The sequence below is a fragment of the Suricata suricatta genome, chromosome 2, assembly GCF_006229205.1.
Source record: "Suricata suricatta isolate VVHF042 chromosome 2, meerkat_22Aug2017_6uvM2_HiC, whole genome shotgun sequence".
NCBI classification, from domain to species: Eukaryota; Metazoa; Chordata; class Mammalia; order Carnivora; family Herpestidae; genus Suricata; species Suricata suricatta.
In genome coordinates, this window is record NC_043701.1 from 174610553 (window position 1) to 174629822 (window position 19270).

A 19270-nucleotide genomic window follows, 5' to 3' on the forward strand; every position below is an offset into this window, starting at 1 on the left:
CCCAGCATTCTGAGCACACTGTTCGGAAGGATACTTGCAAAGAGAAAGTGAGAGGAACTAAAACCCCTAGCAGGTAATACTAATTTCATAGCAAGAAAACACAGGGGGGTCATGTTTTTAAAGCGTGGTGTCATCAGTGCAAACCACCAATGAGGCAGAAAGTTCCGATTAAAGGTCTACGAGGCGCCGGTGTTTAGAGAAGAAAACGACACGTGTGTACACAGGTGCAGCTCCTTCATACGTGTGCAGACTATGCGCTAAATGTATGTAGTCAAGTACACACCCATTTCCTCTATCGCTAGTCCGAGGTCACGATGGACACTCCCCATGCCAGCGGACTGATTCCCTGGGACAGAACAGACCCCTGCTGAGTGTGCTTTCCCCTCGGGAGCGCATGGTGAATACACCGTAAGCAAAATCCTACGTTCTGTGCCCGAACAAAGTTCCAGTGAACCAAGCAGCAACATAACAGCTGAGGACATCTGTACAAGATTTATTTAATTAACCACAATGTCTTAGAGGAATGGTAATACACCCTAATACAGAGGAGTGATCCATCCAGAGTTAAAGGTCAGAGCCAAAGTCAGTGGCTTAAATCCCCAATCAATAAGAATTTCATTCACCATTTTGTTATTCTTAGATTAACAGAAGAGCTGACGTACAGAACACCCTGCGCTGAGCTCCACCAGGCTTTCCAACAAATACGCACCACCAGGCACCAGACCACTGCCTCTTCCTGGCGCTGGCCGTGCCGGTGGGTGGCAAGAGCCTCCTGTCTGCCTCTGACCTCCCGTCCTCTTTCCAGCCACCGTTCCCCACAACTTCACATCTGAATCATTTGTCCTGAAACGCATGGCTGTAATATCGACAAACAGGGCTGATGAGAGCAATTAAATTGCCATCTGTTTAACAAAACACAACTTCTAAGAGAATATCGACAGTCCTATTGCATTTAGTACATCGTCACCATGTTGAAATGACATGTGAGAATCAATACAAAATATTTTTTTCAAATCACAAAATTTACCCCAGAGCCACTCTATATAATTTCGTAGAATTATAAGCCATTAACATTTTTCGAAACAATGCAGTCCAACCAGAAATGAAGAGAAATTTCCGCCCAGCAGGGATACAGAGTGTACTGAGGTCAAGAACGTGCCTCTGAATGACGATTCTACTTCTCCCACAGCCACACCACCGACATCGGCAGAAACAGTGTACGGACTTGTGCCACTGGGCTCTGGAAAGAAGTTCAAAATAGGGTCCTGACCAGGGGAGGAGGGAAAGTGTCAGTGACCTGGTTAATCGACAGTGGGGACAAAACAGGAATCACTACCCTTGAAAAAGAACAGGGGTCCTGCCATTGATTCTGGTGGCCAGAAACTGGGGCAAACAGCAACAAGGTAGAGAAAGTAACAAGCGAGCCATTACTCCAAGAACTCCTATAACTTCTATTTTAACTTCTGATAAACATGAACTTCATTGCGAGCTTATTGCAAACTGCAATCATAACCAAAAAGGTCCTATAAACCTCTCCAAGGTGTCACTCAAGGGATTCACATTCTGATCTTGAATTTTAAAGTCCTCTTAAGAGCCCTAGATCTGGAGTAAAGTAAACATAATACTCTGAAGCACAATGAGACACTATTAAAAAAATCAACTCAAAACATCCAAACTGACTGGAGACCTAATGCAGCTTTTTAAATTTTTTTTAAGATCTCAGATTAGTGTATATTCATAAAACAAGGTTCAGTTAATAGCTGCTTATTAAACAACTGAATTTTAGCTCAACGGCAAATGCCTCTATAATTATCATCGAAATAATTAACTGCCATAAAACGAAGAAAACAGAAGAAAATGTAGCTGGTCTTGATAAGGAAGGACAAAACCTGGAAGGGCCACTCTGGAGACTAAACAGGCTTATGGAGACACGAGGACACACGTCCTCCTGCTCATTCTGCAACTGCAGCCCGCATCTGCCGGACCACCATCACCTCTGCGGGACCGTGCACACGGACCACCACTCTGAAGTTCTCCTTTCGTGCCAAAAAACTTTCCAATCCCTTGTTCGGTCAGTACAGAATAGTGCGAGGTGATGCGTGTGCAAACTCTTCCTGAGGAATTCACGTGTGCAAATTTGCAGCCCGAAAGAAAGCGTGGCGTTTGCAGTGAGGGGAGTGGCAGCTCCTTGGGGGCTGTCGCACTGGAGATGCACACGCAGCACGCACGGCCCTGGGCCCCTGCCCCCCCACCCCCCAAATCTTCCTCACCGGTCAGTATTCACCCCATGCCTCAAAGCTGTAAAAGGGACGGGGGAAAAAAGTAATTTTCCCACAGAATTGACTAATGCACAACCCCTGCCTCCAGGTCTGTGCTGCTTCTAGCTCCGCCCAGGAACTGTTCGGAGTCACTACGCCAGGTTTTGCTTCCTGCTCCCTGGAAAACAAGCAGATCCTGTCGGGTTAGGGTTAGGGCGCAGTGGTGACACCAGGGAACAGCAGAGGACACTGACACTGAAGCATAAGGCCAACTTTTAAAGTAAGTACCATCTCTCAAGACAATTATCATTTACGTCGACCGGTCACTATCTTGGGGTGACCCCACTGGCTTTCTTTGGGAGAGTCTGGTCCCAGGCTGGGCACGCACGCCGGCCACGTTTGCCGAATCAACCACGTGCTGGCTAATGAGACAATCCATGTACAGGTTTCTGTCCTCGATGCTTCGGGCCCCACAAAAGCCAGGATTCAACTGGGGTGGAGAAACTATATACTGTACTGGCAAGAAGAATACAAGTAAACGTGAGAAAACACTTCCTGGTAAACGGTGTTTCATCAATATACAAAACGGAGGGCAAATCTTTTGTCTCAGGTTGCAAACGGGGAATTTTGTTAAGAAACCCAATTACATAAGCAAGGTCGATTTCTAGTCAAAATGAAGAGACCGTCTTTCATACTGCAGTGTACCTCAAGGGGCCAAGAGGAGTTAACAACCCAGTCACGCGCACTGGGAGAGCGTGTGTGTTCTTTGCACAGCGCCTTCCACGTGGCCTCGCGGTACCCGGCGCTGGCCCACAGCTCGCTGCAGCCGCTGTGCAAACGTCTAGAGAAGCTGAACTTTGCACATTTTGTCTGCTTTCTGTTAACACATACATAAGACTAAAAAGAAGACACTATAAAATGTTTCTCCATTAACTTAATAATGCAAAAGCATCCAGAGATTTTAATGCCAATTCACATCATAATACAATGCTTTTACAGAGAAAGTTCCCCCGTGGGCCAAAGAAACACTCTCCCAGGAAAAGCATTTGGGCACATTATTAGGATAATGAAGAATTCATCCACATTTAAAGAAACATCCCAATTTTATTCCTTTCAGAAATATTCCGAAAACCGCTCAGGAGAGACTTTAGTTGCAGGTGTTATTTGTAAGCCTGCAGCAAGCACTCCACTGAGAAAGAAAAGTCTGGACTCAGTGATAGAACGGGACTCTTCCCTGACACCAGAATGCTCCTGGGGCAGCAAGTCAAACTGCAGAGGGCACAGGGAGAGCCCACACACATTCTTGCAGGCATTCAGTGCTGATTAGTAAGACCCAAGATGCTCACAGAGTTAAATGAGTCCAATTCAAGGTCCTCCACAAAATCCAACTCTAGTTGGTAAGGACTTAAAAAATAAATCTGACAACCTTTACGTTTACTTCTCCAGATAGTAATTTTACAGACAGAGGACTTGTGTCAGATGACCCACTTGCTCCTACTACCTCACTTCTAACTCCCCCACTCAGCCTGCTCCCCAAGAAAGGGCTGAGCGAACTGGCAGAGACCACGAAGAACCCGACCATCAGAAGTGTGGCAGTGTCCCTGATACATCTGGTTTTCCCCCAGGTTCTCTGAAGAGGTAACCGTTAGCGTCACACAGCTGAACAAAGTCCAGCAAATACTCAGTTGAGATTTAAGCAAAATTGAGAAGAAAAATATTTTCACCTGCCACATCTATTTTTCTTTGCCTTCCAAAAACGACTAGAATAAGCTTTAGAGTCTTTTATAAGAACCTAAATAGCACTGGGGGTGTAGGGGAAAAACCAAAATACAGTTGTATCACAGCAGGGACGAGGCTGCACAACAGCAGTGCTAGTTCGTCTCCATCATTCCCGAATGCAATGCTACAAGAGATGCAGACTGCAGACTTTTTAAAAGTACCTTCTCACCCACTTAAAACGAACCGGGTCAGGCACCGCTGATTACATTCAGATGTGATAACCGCATCTGCTTCCCAGAGTGGCACAGCAAGTGGCTGTCACCGTCTGGTAAGTCTCCACACTGCTCTGAAGGGAGCTTCGGTGCTGGAGGACGCCCACCCTACACGAGCGTCGCGCCACCCCCACAGCGGCTGGGGAGGTCACGGGGAGTGACGGAGGGAATGGATATGTTCTGGAAGAGCTGGTCCCCAACATGAGCACGAATATGCCACAGGCGAGGCGGGGGGAATCTGACCAATGAGCAGCACATTTCTATCTCCCACGTCCTCATCAGTCTCCTGCTATCAAGTCACACCTGACACCGCGGCGGGCTAGTCTGCAACCCCACAAGCTTTTTCAGGAAGCATCTGGGAGGTGAACAACTGGTCACGGAGTTGCAAAGTGCACAAAGCTCAAGGCACAGGGTAGAAAACCATTGTGAACTGGGGAGGGGAGATGTTATGGCAGAAGCAGAGTTAGCATTTCCCTTGAACAAGACTTTCTAACGCTAAACAAAGACCAACTCTTTTAAACGGGGTTTGTTTTGGGTTATGGGTAAAAAACACTGTATTGTAATGATCTGCTCCATTTTAAAGCAAAAGAGATCTCGGTATGTGAAAGCCAATGTGCTGAAGTGCCACATCCACAAACGAACAAAACAAGTGCTTTAAAAGAAAAAAAAAAGATTCTTCTGCTCTTAGAATTCTGGAGGAAGCTGTGATGGTCGCTGCTGGATTTCCCTCCACAGTGGTCACTTCCCAAGACGCCTGTTCCTCACGGAATCTGTAGATAAACTCATGAAAAGATTGTCCCGTTTCAAAATCATCCCCGTCTAGCAGCAACTGACTGTTTTTTGTTTTTGTTAGTTATTTGTTTTTTAAAATTACAAACCAAAGTAAGAAGTCCAACATCCTCTTCCAAGAACAACTGTGGCAGAGCTCCTGAGTGGCTGCAGGCCCCCCGCTGTGCTCCCGATATAGTCTCTGCGGCTCCAGTGTGTCCTCTTCCCGGGAGGGAAAGTACATTCAACACATTCACTATCTGTACCCTCTGGAACTTGCGCATGCTGATGAGCTGTCTGAAAAAACAACATTGCAACAGGAAACAGTATGAAGAGCACACAGCATTTGATAATGGTAAGAATCCGTTTAGTATATATTTCTCACCCCTCTCCCGGTCCCTCAAGAGGAGATTAAAAAAATAAAAATAAAAAAAGTGAGCCAAGTGAAAGGCGGCCCCACCGTCAGAAAGGAGGCCGGGTCACTACCGCACTCTAGCAGACACTGCCGAGTCCGAGGCTCCTGACAGCTGCTCGAGAACCACCGCCCCCAACGGGACGTCGGGGCCGGCACAGCTTGCAGCTTGCAGAACAGCGGGACCCTGATCACAGGGAGAGCCTCGTGAGACCCCATCCAGAGCACCACGGACACCATGACGGCCACCGCGCAGTCAGCACCAGCCGCTGCCTTACGTAACGGAACCTTCAGAAATGGTAAGGAACCTCATTACTTACTATAAGCCAACTCATCCCCAGCTCTTTTCCGGGACTGGTCACCTCTGGAGATAAGAAAAGAAGAGGGAATCAACCAGAATACAGGACATCTTCAACACATCAAAATGGGAGAAATGAATCGACATAACCGGTAATATGAGGAAAGCAAGCATTTCAATTCTAACAAACTTATCTCAAAACAGACATTCAGCTTCGAAACAGCAGTACAGTCATTTAGAACCTGAATATTCTTAGCTAAAAGGTGTTGTCTTTTAAATATAAAAAGCTATTAAAGGAAGGAAGGATTATCTAGAAAAAAGGCTCACACTGGGTTCTAAACCAAAAATGTGTCTTGAAGATAAACCTGGGCTCTGCTACCCACACCCCTAGCAACCTCCATATACTAGGGCACATTTCACAAATGAAACCTAGGATAATTCAAAGTCTTCCCCCCAAAAAAGCCTTATTATAAAAATGAAAACTGCTTACGGCTTTTGAGAAATCTCAGAATGTTCGTGTACACGAATCCCCTTCTGCAAGTGGAAGAACATGAGCCTTCATGCATATCACCCAGTTCCATCCTAGACACTGAGAGAAGGTTCTAGCTCGATTTTATAGAGAAGAAATTCTGATTATGTTCCATGCTACCTGTAACTGTAAATCTTATGTTTGTCTCTCCAGTTTCTCCGACGATAACCCAGACAAATAACTAACATGAGTAATAACGACCAACCTGCTACTTTTCCTGGCACGGTCACTCAGCAGCATACACCCTACTCCAGGCCCTCCTTTCCTAAATACTCTGGCTCCTCACCCAGCATGGTCCTTGGCCGCTGTTCCTCCCCCATGTATGTATTCTCCACAGTCCAGGACGGTGGTCATGACAGACATGAAATACCACCCTTGTGCCAGTGGCTCCCAGGTTTCTGCCTCCAGCTCTGACCTGCTCCCTGTGCCACGCAGGCGGGAGGCCCGGCTGGCCCACCTCATCTACCCGCAGGGGTCGGGACTACTGGCGGCTCATCGCGGCCGGCACTCTGTCCGACTCCACTCTACCCCCGCTCCTTCTTCAGTCTTCCCCAGTCGAGGGCACCACCATCCACCCAATTACTCACACCCAAATCCTGGCTCATTCTTGATTTCTTTCTTCCTCTCACTCTGGAGCGGACTGTCGCAAAACATAATCCCAACTCAACCACCCGCTCCTCATCATCTCCAGGGCTCCTCTCCACTGCAGGCCACCATCCTCTCTCCCGACACAGCTGCAGGAGTCTTGTTACCAGGCCAGACCACAGCCAGAGCAATCTTCCATAAAAGCATAAATCAGAGTACTTCATGGGTGCTGATTAAAGCCTTTCAGTGGCTGTCCATCACAGTTCAAAATCCATTCAAACCCCTTTTCCCAGTCCTCTGAAACATGGCTCTTGCCTCCCCACCCCCACCCCCTTGCGATCACTGTACCGCAGCCACGATGGCCTTCCTTCTTCGCTGGGACACGGTCGCACGTTTGTGCTTCCCTCGCCTCCGCCTGCAGCACAGTGAGCCACGTGGCTGTCTCCTTATCACCAACTCACTGGAATGTCTCCTCCTCGGAAGGCATTTCATGTTCAAGTTTAGCTAGACCAGCCCTTCACACAAGCTCTGGTCACTCACTCTTCATCCCTCGTTCTATCTCGGTTTCTCCGCACCACATTTTATTCAAAATAGATTCCATGTCTGTTATTTATCTCCCAACATTAGAGCACCAAGCTCCATAAAAACGGAGCCTTCTTTTTACCCAATACCTAGAACAGTGTCTAGCACATGGGCAGAAAATAAATATTTGCTGAATTAACAAGTCAGTGACTAATTCATAAATGGCCTCTACAGGATGGATTATGAAAATGCCAGCTCAATTAGTTCATGCTTCTGAGTGATCTTCTAGATTAGCCAAGATCCCCACTCTCCTTCCCTGGCTGTGCTCAAGACCAGGACAGAAACCTCCTGCCGGGCAAGCGGAGGAGAAGATACCAAATGGCGTCTGAAGGGTCTTCTCTAGGCTGGGCATCTAGAGAAAACCGTGCGGCACATTTAGCATGAGCTACCATGAGCTAGCGTTAGGCAGCCCAGAGAACTCTCAGCAACTCTGCCCTAATGCCACTTCCTAAACATGTCTGCTGCTAACACCGAACCTGGCCACAGCTCGCTGTATCATCACAGTAAGCCTTCGCCAAATACTCTGAAGCAAATAAGTTTAATGTTGGTCAAAAAGGAAGGCACGGGATTTTATCTCCAGAACCTCAACTTCCATAGACAACCTTCATTCCCACTCCTAAAAGGTTAAGTAAAAGCTAAATATGTAAAAGTAATAGAATGATACGGATGTGAAAACAACAGGAGGCACAGAGGGGTGTGAATGTGATACACGCAAGAGGCTGCCAAAGATACTATCTGATGTCACAAGTCTGGCAAGCTATGGCTGCCCTCAAAACCAGACCCCTGCTACTAAATGAGAAAGTGTCAGTTCTAGAGTGACCCTCTCAACTAAAAGATCAACGAGACCCCTGCAAGGTTCCATTTTGTTCTAGAAATCCAAGTAACAAATGAACTGTAAGATACTTGTCTTTAAAAGCTATCTGGCACAAGCTCCGAAGAGGCCCATAGTCTGGTTCGAAAGAGAATGTTCCGTCTGAGGGCAGTCATGTTAGAAGCTCCCAAACAGCTTCCTTCCGTGATGTAATCTCCGACACCAACCTGCCCTCCCCTCCTCCAATTCTCAAGTGAATCATGCAGGTAACAGATAAAACCAAAACGCCGCTCTTATCTTCCCCAGTGAGTCTAGTAGGGATACTTCCATGTACGTTAAGGTGCTGCCCGTGAACTCCAGCTCAGATGAAAAATGCCCATCGAGCGCAACCGAGGATCTATCTGACAACATCACACATCTTTTCCAAACTCTTCAAAGACACGCTGTGCCGTCCACATCAAAGTTGCGTGATGCTGATTCAGGATGGCACCACGTAAATGGAACACAACCTAAATGAAGAAATTGTTTGCAAAGCTGACCAGGAATCATGGGACTGGTTAGACATAAATCATAAAATGACCACTCAATCAGGACAGCCAGTACTATATTCTCAAGGTTTTTTTTGCCTCGACGGACACCATTTCTTCCAAAGCAATCCTAGCCAAATAATGATCACAGAAGCCATCAAGTCTGGCAGGGTGGAGTGCAGGAGGCCGTGCACAGCGCCGGGAGCTCTGGCAGACTTTCTCTCGGCCGCTAAGTATAAGATGTGTGCACACCCTTTCCATCAGGGGGTGGAGGGCAGCTCAGCAGTGGAGTCAAGCGGGTCCGGCACGGCCTCCTCTGTGTAAAGCACCCAGCAGAATAATTTGTAAGGCAGACTTTTATCCTCATAGTAAATGCAGAAATTGTTCATTTAACTCCAGAAGTGGCCCAATTCAGTTTGTCAAATAAAACATGTAAATCATTTTGCCTCTTGAAATGCTAACATTCCAATTTCAGTTGGAAGTTGTTATGAAAGAATTCTACTACGAGAAACAAAAATTCCAACACACACCAAAAATCCAAGGAGCCTCCCTGAGTATGACCAGCTCGGCCTGGGCAGAGCAGGGCCACGTCAGTCCTTCGTGTGCGAAGGCAATGTCACACAAGACCATTCGTGGCGTCCGTGACTCGTTCATCCCAAGCACACTCTGAGAGCTAGTGTGCACCGAGCAGTCCTGCACCCCTGTCCTCTTCTTCCGGTTTCAAAATTAGGGTAAGGAAAGTATCTCTGACGTGTTCACGTCATTCCAGACACTAGAAGGTGAATTCAAGGTGTTCAGAGAAATCCACAAGCGCTATCTTCACACACCACTTTACAGAAATAAAAGTTTTCAGAAGGCTGTTTATTTTTTAAAGGCATTGATAAACTCACCTCTAAAGTTAAAAGCAAACATTCAAGTAAAAACATGAATAAAAGCATAAAGACTTCAATGTTATGGTAAGCCTAAAGAAAACCAGAAAAGGTATACTCAGATTATTTTGCATTCACTGAGAAACAGTAAAGAAAAAACTTTCAACTATAATTCAAAACCCATATACCATAAAGAAAAAACCTGATAAAGTTACACAAAAATAAAAAACTTCTGCATGACTTAAAACAAAAAAACCATCACAACTAAAGTCATAGACAAACTGAGAAAATTAACTCTCTTATCTTGGGCACACAATCTCTTCTCCATACAGAAAGCCTCTAGAATTCAAGAAAAAAAGACTAACAAACAGAACATAGGCAAAGGACGTAAGCAGGCAGTATACCAAAAAAGAAAGAAAACGTGATAATACTCTCAACCTCACTCATAAGAGAAATGCAAATTAAGCCAACTCTGAGTAATTATTTTTCACCTGCCAGACCAGCGAAAACCCAAAAGTGTAACAACATACTCTACCAGCAAGACCATAACGAGAGGTGCTTTCAAACTTTTGCTGGTGGATATGCAAAACTGCACAATCCTCTGTAAAGGGCAAACAGGCGATACTCATCAAAATTACACCTGCCTTTCACTCCTGCCCCAGCAGTCCCCGCTCGCAGGAATTTACTCTCCAGATCCGCTTGCAGCAGGTACAAGATTATGCGTGTACAAGGGTACTCAGCGCAGCACATGTGCGACAGCAAGACTGGACAGAACTCAAGCTGCCATCCACAGGGGCTGGTTAAACAGGTTCTAGCTACACAGCAGAACGTAAGAAAGGAATAAAAATAAGAACACATATTGTGTTTGGCTGTATCTGTATGTTAAAACACTGGAAAGAATCATAAGGAACTAATGAAATGGTCACCTAGTGAGGTAGGAATAGATTGGAAGACAAGTGGGAGCAAAACTTTGCAATGTCTACTTTTTATACCATCTTGACTTTTGAACCATATGAATATAACAGTATTCAAATATGACTCAGTAAAATGCTATGCCATTAAATGGCTTCTGTGTATGAAAATAATACTGTTATTAGAAAAATTACATTAATGTCAGGAACCACCTGACCACTGGACATCAGGGAGAAAAACTGGCTTTACATTCCAGCATTTCCTACGGCTTCCCCTTTACCTGATCCAAGGAAGTCAAGTTTACCAGACCTATCTACACAGCTTCCGTGGGCCTTCCTATGTGAGCTGCCAGCAAGTGGCCAACTGATCAGTGGATTAATCAGTGCCCCAATTACCACACGAATACAGATAGCACCAGGGCAAAAAGGGAATAAACACCAACCCATGAGGCTACAAAGAGATTTTCTGCTTTCTCGCCCAACTTGTGCTGAGACTAGAGACCATACTTTTGGTCAACACTGGTGTTCTGAGACTTAGTTTGGCCTCAGAACCGATAAAAGAGAATATCCATCCCCAGCCTAGCCAGATAAGTAAATCAATATTCAACCTACTATTGTGGTCACAACCAGGCCTAACTTTCCATAACTTTCTTCCTTTGATGTCAGGAATTCAAGTAAGAGAAGGTGTATAAAAGGGCTCCAAGTAAGGGTTATGAAGACACAAGGCCTGACCGCACCCTTCAATGACTTGGTGACACAACAGGGTATCTTCCCAGAGTAGAATCTACTTATTTCAAAACACACACACTTTGCAAGATTTTCTGGGATATAGCTACGATATTGAACTGCAAATTTCAGAAAAATTAGCCAAGTGTATGCATCAAAACCAAGGAAGGCAAATTTTTTGGACGCATGTAAAGAGATAACTGTAATTTTTAAGAAGAAACAAGTAGAATTTAGGACAAAAGTGAAAATATGAAAAACATTCTAAAAGGCTCTTTACTACTCATAAAACTAGTCATCTGCTAGTTTCAGTCAGAAAAGTACATTGTCACTAATCATAACATTTCTGTAATGTTTCCCAAGTGCTGAGAACTAGCACGAGGGATCAAAACTGCTAGAACACAGAGGCTTCCCAGGCTAACTGCTCACCCACTGAGAAATGCTGGCCTCGGGATCCACGTCCGGTGAAAGGCAGCCTCCATAAAACCAAACGCAGCTGCGCCACGGCCGCAGACACGGAGAGAGCAACCTCTCCGGACAGCCTCGCCTTGACCATTCGACAGTTACTTCCCGCTCTAGGAACCCTGGCCTCCCTCCCTCGCCAAGCCAAGCCGGCCTAAGGAAATGGACATATTTTGTCAAGGGGGGTGGGGGAACTTGCCTCGTAAAACCATTCTGTATAAGTTCTCTTTGAAGCTTCTGATCTTCAGCAGCATATTCAGAAAGCTCAGATTCCACCGCCGGAGGGAGAATGTTTGGAATAAATTTAGAAAACAGAGCCGGAGCCATCTGAACCCACTCTGCGAGGGAAGGAAAAGGCTCATTAAGGAAACCATAAAGACAAAGGAAATGAAAAATGGAAAGTTTTCTTTTGTTCCAAGAAAGAATATATATTAAACCAAACTTAAAATGAGGGGGAAATTAGTGCAATGCCATTCTGATAAATAAACAAACAGGTTAGACTTCCTTTCTAAAAAGATAATGAAAATCCTTAGAGAATTTGTGAATGGACTTATCGAAAATTCTAATAAATATGGGGGGAAAATGACTGAGACAGGCAAAGAATTCCAAGTGGAAGGAGACTCAAAAGCTAGGGCTTGCTGAAATACTAACCCCTATAAGCATTAATTGAACTAAACAAACAAACAAACAAACAGACTCGAGAGGGACAGAGGGATGATCAAAACAGATAAAGGGGATTAAGAAGTATACACTTCCAATTCTACTAACAAATCATGGAGATGAAAGTACAGCATAGAAAACATGATAAAAAATACTCTAATAGTGACTGGTGACAGACGGCAGCTACGCTGATCATGGTGAGCACTGAGTAATGTACAGACAGAACTGTCAAATCAGTGTTACATTCCTGAAACCAACATAACACTGCATGTCAACTACGCTTCAATACCACAAAAAGTTAAAAATATACATACACACACATACTGGCCCAAGAACAGAACAGTACAGGTAACAAGTAAGTAGCACAAAAATGGGGCAGAGGGGTCTGAACATTTAGTAAGTGGGCTGAAGATAACTAGTAAATACTTTTGAAATAAAAAACTATTTTGGCCCAAACTATAGCAAATTCGATGTATACGGTATTAAAAGAGAATTAAAATTGATATCAAATTATTAAGAAAAAGATAAAAGACTGAGAGAATACTCTATAGAAAAATAAAGGTTCATCTCTCAAAACAGAAAAGGCAAACATTTGCATCAGACACAACAAAGGTGGATGAGTATTCTTATTTATAAAATATTTTTATAAATCAGTAAGACCAAATAAATGAGGACTAATCATTTACAAGACTTATAATTCAAAAGAAAAAATAAACAGAATAATAGCCTTGTTAATGTTCACAAAAACTCAAGCTAAAATAAACACTCTCTTCCTCTCAGTCCGTGAACGCGAGATGTCACTAGCATCCACCTGTATCAAGGGCATGCTGAAACCGGTGCTCCCCCTCCCCGGTGGCGGACTTCATTTAGCACTGTTACCCCCTTTAGATTCTTTTACTCTTGCCCTTTCAAATTTTCCCTTTTGGAAAACATCTTGGATGTAAATATCAAAAACCACACCACGTCAATGCTGTATTTAATCCAGTGAGCTCACTTTAAAAATTGTAATTTGAGTAAATAATTCTAAAACTGAAACAAACACAAACAAGTATGTTTAGTGCTGTGTGATGCTGGGTCACTGGTAAGTAAAAAATGCCTGACAGGAGGACATTTAAGTTAAACCTGACAGAACAACAACAATAACAAAACAAGCGGCACACAAGCAGCACCAGGGCCAATCCGCTCACCCACTGTATAAACTCATGGCAAAAATGTTCTCATTAGTGTCTTTCCTGCCAGCTCAACTCAAACACAGCTTGAGAGTCTCCTTCCAGTGCCCTGGAGAACCGCGAGTCCATCAATCAGAGGCGGCAGGAGTCAAATCGATCTGCCCCTTTATGGAACTCCAGGCAATCATTAACATAAAAGATGAAGAAATCAAAGAAAAGTCTGTGTATTAAATGAAGATGGGCAGGATGGGCCGGCTGGCGGTTTCTCAACCGAGCTTCTAAAGATCCGATGCAAACACGCCAAAAATTGTCGTAGTCGTAAGAATCTCCAAGAAACAGGGTCCAGGAATTTAGTTTTAAAAACTTTCTTGGGTGATTCAGAGGCATTCATTATACCAAGATCAGCGCTGGAGAACCACTGCAATCAAAGAAACTTCTACATTTAATATTCAACTTTTAAAATATTTCAACCTTAATCTGTCTGGTGACTAACACTACGTTAATAACCCGGGAACACAGGGGTACTGGCAAGACATGTAAATGTCAAAATGTTTAATAGTATTGCAGCAAACGCCTAAAGCAGCAAAAGGTTAGTCTGTGATAAAATTCACCTTTTCAAAGGACAACTCTCAAATATAAAATTCTCCTCTCAAGTAGTATGAATCCTATTACAAGAGCTCAAGCCTGGATAAAACAGCATTTGGATAAACACGCATCTGTAAGTTTTTCCAGTCTTAGTGATTAATTTTATTATGCAATTTTGTTATACCAGAGCTGATAAAGCTGCCTACATGGGAGGCAGAATTTAGAAATTTGTCATACTGCACTTGGATGCCTTCCAAAAGTAAAGAAAAAAAATCATTCATAACCTCACCCTCAAAGAAAAATTCATGAGCCATTTTCACCACATTAAATAAAATGAATACAAAATTCTGAGAAACTAGAAAACATCAGTTTCCTGGACATATGTAATAAAATATATTTGCTACTTTATATAAGTAATTCCTTTAAAGAATAATTTATTTAAAGTTCTCAAGAATAGCAAGGCCTGATCCAAATTTAAGTAACTTTACATCTGAATATTCTAGAAGACACTAATTATTTATAAAGTAGGCCGCGAAAGACGGTATTTCTGACATCAGTCTACTACTAGTACCAGTTTTTAACTGGTTTCCATTTTAGCAAGCTAAATTCTGACGTCTCTTTCAAATTAATTAAGCAAACAATCAAGCCATCAATTAATTAAAAGAAAATAACCACTGGACCCAAATGGATAGTAATAAAAACAGCAATATTAGCCATGCTTATTATCAGGTACCATGTTAAGCTCTTTAGATCATGTTTTATTTCATTTAATCCTTAAATGACAAAAGAATGCCACAAAAAGTACTGTCAAAAAAGCACTCCTTATGTTCCTAGACTGTAGAACAATGTTCTACCTTCAGATCTTTTTTTTTTTAAGTATTTATTCATTGTTGAGAGAGACAGAGCAAGAGCAGGGGAGGGGCAGAGAGAGAGGGAAACAGAATCTGAAGCAGGCTCCAGGCTGTCAGCACAGAGCCCGACATGGGTCTTAAATCCACGAACTGCGAAATCATGACCTGAGCAGAAGTCAGACACTTAACCGACTGAGCCCCCCAGGGACCGCACCCTGAGAGCTTTTGCAATCTCTCTCACTCCAGGCACTTTGTAATCTGCTGGACGAACTGTAGGACAAGTCTGAGGTTCCGGCTTATAAATAGGAAGATAAATACAAAAACATCTTCGGGTTCCTTTATATTCATAATTTTTTTTTAAATTCTAAGATACGTTAAGATAATTTACAAACTATGGCTCTGAATATAGTGACCTCTGATTTTTGGCTCTGTTATTCTGACTCTCTCGTGATATATTTACAAAATGACTGTACATTTACCAACACTTCTAGATTCCTTGCAAATTACAAAATAGGCCTAAGGGTTGCGGCTTGTGCCTTTTGCGCCTGGGAGCTTGGGGCTCATTCAGTGAACCCAAAGTGTCGGCGAGCGCCTGTTGTGGGCGATGTGGATTCCTTCTTCGCAGGACCCGTCCACCTCGGCCTGTGCGAAGGGCAGCCAGGACGCTCAGTGAAACACTACACAGTCTCAGCATAGTGGGTTTTGGAGCCTCACGCATGGGTAAAACCCTTGGAGGCAGTTTGGTGGATTGGAGTACTGGCCAAGGACTCTGTCTCTTTTAGAAGCCCCCCTCAGTGCATTGTATGGATTTGACAGCCCGAAGGTTTTTAACAGTTAGAAGCCAAAGACAGTAGAGTCGAAAAGTGTGGCCATTTTGAGATCACTACATATAAAGAGTACATTTATGAACCAAAAAAAAAAAAAAAAGGCCTAAGAACATGGAGTTGTGGGTGTGTACGTCTACATATACCGACAGGGTGTGGTACAAGCAAAGGAGAAAACTCCATAACAAAAATGCAATTAATACCGGATAGGAGATTCAACTTTATCCAAAATGTCTGCTACAAATTTATTTCTTGTACTTCGTAAACGAGTTGGTTTTCACTAGTGCAGAAAGAATTTCAAGTGAGTTCTGAATTCACATTTCACAAGGATGTATGTACTATCTTCTCATTTTTTTTTTTTTTGCTCTAACAAATCCAAATACCATTAAGCCTCAAAAAACAGACACTGTCCTCTTGGATAAGACTGGAATTGCCATATACAAAGACATAAACAAGTCCAACCCCAAAAGAAATGAGGCCGGTTTACCTGGTCGGAGAGTGTATAGGCCTTTCACAATATTTGCCATCGTTGAAGGAGTGACCTGAAATGGTGTTGACTGGGCTTCTAAAAGTAAAGCTGAAAGAAGAGGAAACGGGTTAGAAAATTGACAGAACACATATTGTCAAGGTTTCTGTATTATTTTTCCCAAAGACTAAAGGGCAAACAAAGGCAAGGAAACAACAGCCCCAGGGGACAAACCAAGTTTATACACCAAAGATTTTAAGAAATCCAATGCACTACAGCTCAATCTAACAAGTAAACATGTGCAGGTCCGTTAAAACACTAAGAGAGATTATTCAATTCATGGAGGTTCTGAAAATAAGCTTTCCAAAAGCAACAGTATTCACGGCACTCGGTAAGTGAGCTGAGGCCTCCCACTGAGTTCATGAGTCAGAAGGTTTACAATTGGAAAAGAAAATGTTCTCTCATCCCCTTGAATAATTTCTCTCACCCCAAATCCTCCTGGATACTTCTTTCATAATTTTAGGAACTGCAATCAGAGTCAGAAAGTCCCTTTTCCAAATGCTACAACCACATGTACTTTTCTCTTACTAAAAGTAAAGTCAAGACTCGGACTGGCTCATCCTCACAAGCACAGGACCCCGATTGATCATGACAAGAGAGTCTGTCTTCTTTTAGGTTATCTTCTCCAACAAAAATTTTATTAAAACATTTTAAATAAATAGAAATAATTTCTCCAAATAACATCAACAGATATCAATGTATTCCATCGTTTCGTGGATACATCAGACACCACTGACTCAGAAGTTAATTTTTAACTTATCTCTCAAAGACCTACAAATTTACTACCCCCCAAACCCGTAAAACTTGACATAATTTTACTCTAAGTCAAGCTGGTAAAATCACATAAGCTACGCCTTTTCAAAAATGAAAACACCACCTCACTTGGCCAGCAATGATTTTATAGTTTTGAAACACACAACGCAAGTTACATCTGACCCTGTACGATGGTCAGAGGTGCAAGGTTCAAGGTGACCCTTCTGCTTCTATCACTGCGGGAGAGCTGATAACGCTGAAGGGCACAGATACGTTTTAAGGATGACAAAAGAATTGCAGAAAATAACGTTTTAGAATGCAATGTTTAAAAATTGCAATTTCTTTCATGTTTATTTAGATTTGAGAGAGAGGGAGAGCACAAGCGGGTAGGGGCAGAGAGAGACAGAGACAGAGGACCCGAAGCGAGCTCTGTGCTGACAGCAGAGAACCCAAAACAGGGCTCAAACACACAAAGTGTGAGATCATGACCTGAGCCAGAGTCAGATGCTTAGCTGACTGAGCCACCCAGGCGCTCCTGAAAACTGTAATTCCAAATTTTAGCCTCTAGGAATCTCTTCGACTCAAGATTATCTCTAATTTCAGCAAGTGCCCCCCACACAGGCTCCATCTCAATTCATTTTCCGACCTTTCGACCAATTATTTTATAAGGCCTTCGTAAGTCTTGTTCCCACTAAATCTTCATGTTCAGTCAGATGTTAATTATGTAATCAAATATATACATTTATAAATGAAGAACTGATACAATCACAAATTAAATTATACATAAGTATATATAAATTAATTTGGGGTGAATTCATTGAAAAAAATTACATAGAATAACAAACAACTACGGAGTTGAGGTGTTAACAGTTCACTAAGATCCTCTCCACCGAAATGATTTTTAGGAGAATAGCATTTAGAAGACTTTTAGTCCTCCTTTAAGGAAAAGGAAGAGAATCTGGGGAGGCAGCAGCCTGAGACCAGGAAGAAAATATTTCTTGAGTATTTAACAGGTGCTAGGTACTTTACAGGTTTAATTCTCATAAACTTTACTTACGATTTACTATCTCACAAGTTTAATTTTCATCTTTTTTTTAACAGATAAGGAAACTGAGGCTAAAAACAAAGCAGTATAAAAAACATTGCATTATCTATCCAGAGTCACAGAGCCAGCAGGTAGCAGAAGAGGTCTGAGAACCTGTGTTTCACTCTAAATTCTGCATTCTCTCTAACTCACCATGCGACCGCTGAAACACAGATCTTACGTGTAACGGGTACTAATGAAGCGTTACCCTTAGTTAACAGTTTCCCCCAAAACTATATAATTGAAAACAAAACAAGGATCTCTAATAATCCCACTGATTAAAACTGGAATAGGACCTCAGTGAACTTCTAACGCTCACCTCTTTCTTCACAGTCCATCCTAAAGTCTAGAGAGATGACGTGCCGTCCTGAGAGTCACACAGCTTAGTAGCCGACCAGGAACCAGAATGTAGCTCCCCCACTCTTTCAATTATTCCTCAGAGCTACAAGCTTACCCAAGGGTTTCTCCCCTCTTTTAATCTGAGAAGTAATTCTTAAAATCAAAACTAAAATTAAAAATATTCCTTGGTGCGCCCGGGTGGTTCAGTCGGTTGAGTGTCTGACTTCAGCTCAGGTCATGATCTCCGTGTTTACAAGTTCCAGCCCCACGTCGGGCTCTGTGCTGACAGCTCAGAGCCTGAAGCCTGTCTTCAGATTTTGTGTCTCCCCCTCTCTCTGCCTCTCCCTCACGTGTACTCTGTTCCTCTGTCTCTCTCTCTCAAAAATAAGACATTAAAAAAATTTTTTAAAAATTCTTGACTTTTAAGAAGTTTAAACTACAGAGGCGCGCCTGGGTGGCTCAGTCAGTTAAGCGTCCGACTTCGGCTCAGGTCATGGTCTCACGGTTCGTGGGTTCCAGCCCCGAATTGGGCTCTGTGCTGACAGCTCAGAGCCTGGAGCCTGTTTCCGATTCTGCGTCTCCCTCTCTCTCTGCCCCTCCCCCACTCCTGCTTTGTCTTCCTCTCTCAAGATTAAATATTAAAAAAAATTTTTTTTAATTTAAGAAACATACTCACAGAGTAAATAAGTTTTTCTACCAAATGGTAGCATTTCTCCAAAGAATTTTAAAAGGTAAGACTTCAAAGTACTCTAT

At 43.1% G+C, this 19270-nt stretch overlaps 1 protein-coding gene across 3 annotated transcripts in view; it reads right to left on the reverse strand.

The window, feature by feature from the left end:
- Positions 1-473: 473 nt before the first annotated feature.
- Positions 474-19270, reverse strand: part of CACUL1 (CDK2 associated cullin domain 1) — a 67657-nt gene continuing 48860 nt past the window's right edge. Inside the window, exons 6-9 of one of the 3 annotated variants that reach the window (XM_029932666.1) lie at positions 16303-16392; positions 5750-5793; positions 5128-5314; positions 474-5019 (exon numbers count right to left, since the gene is read on the reverse strand). In XM_029932666.1, the coding sequence (XP_029788526.1) occupies positions 4988-5019; positions 5128-5314; positions 5750-5793; positions 16303-16392 (353 nt within the window). In that variant the 3' untranslated portion in view covers positions 474-4987. Of the gene's footprint in view, positions 5020-5127; positions 5315-5749; positions 5794-11925; positions 12065-13049; positions 13974-16302; positions 16393-19270 lie in introns of those variants that run through there. The other 2 variants (XM_029932667.1, XM_029932668.1) reach the window with 2 other exon arrangements.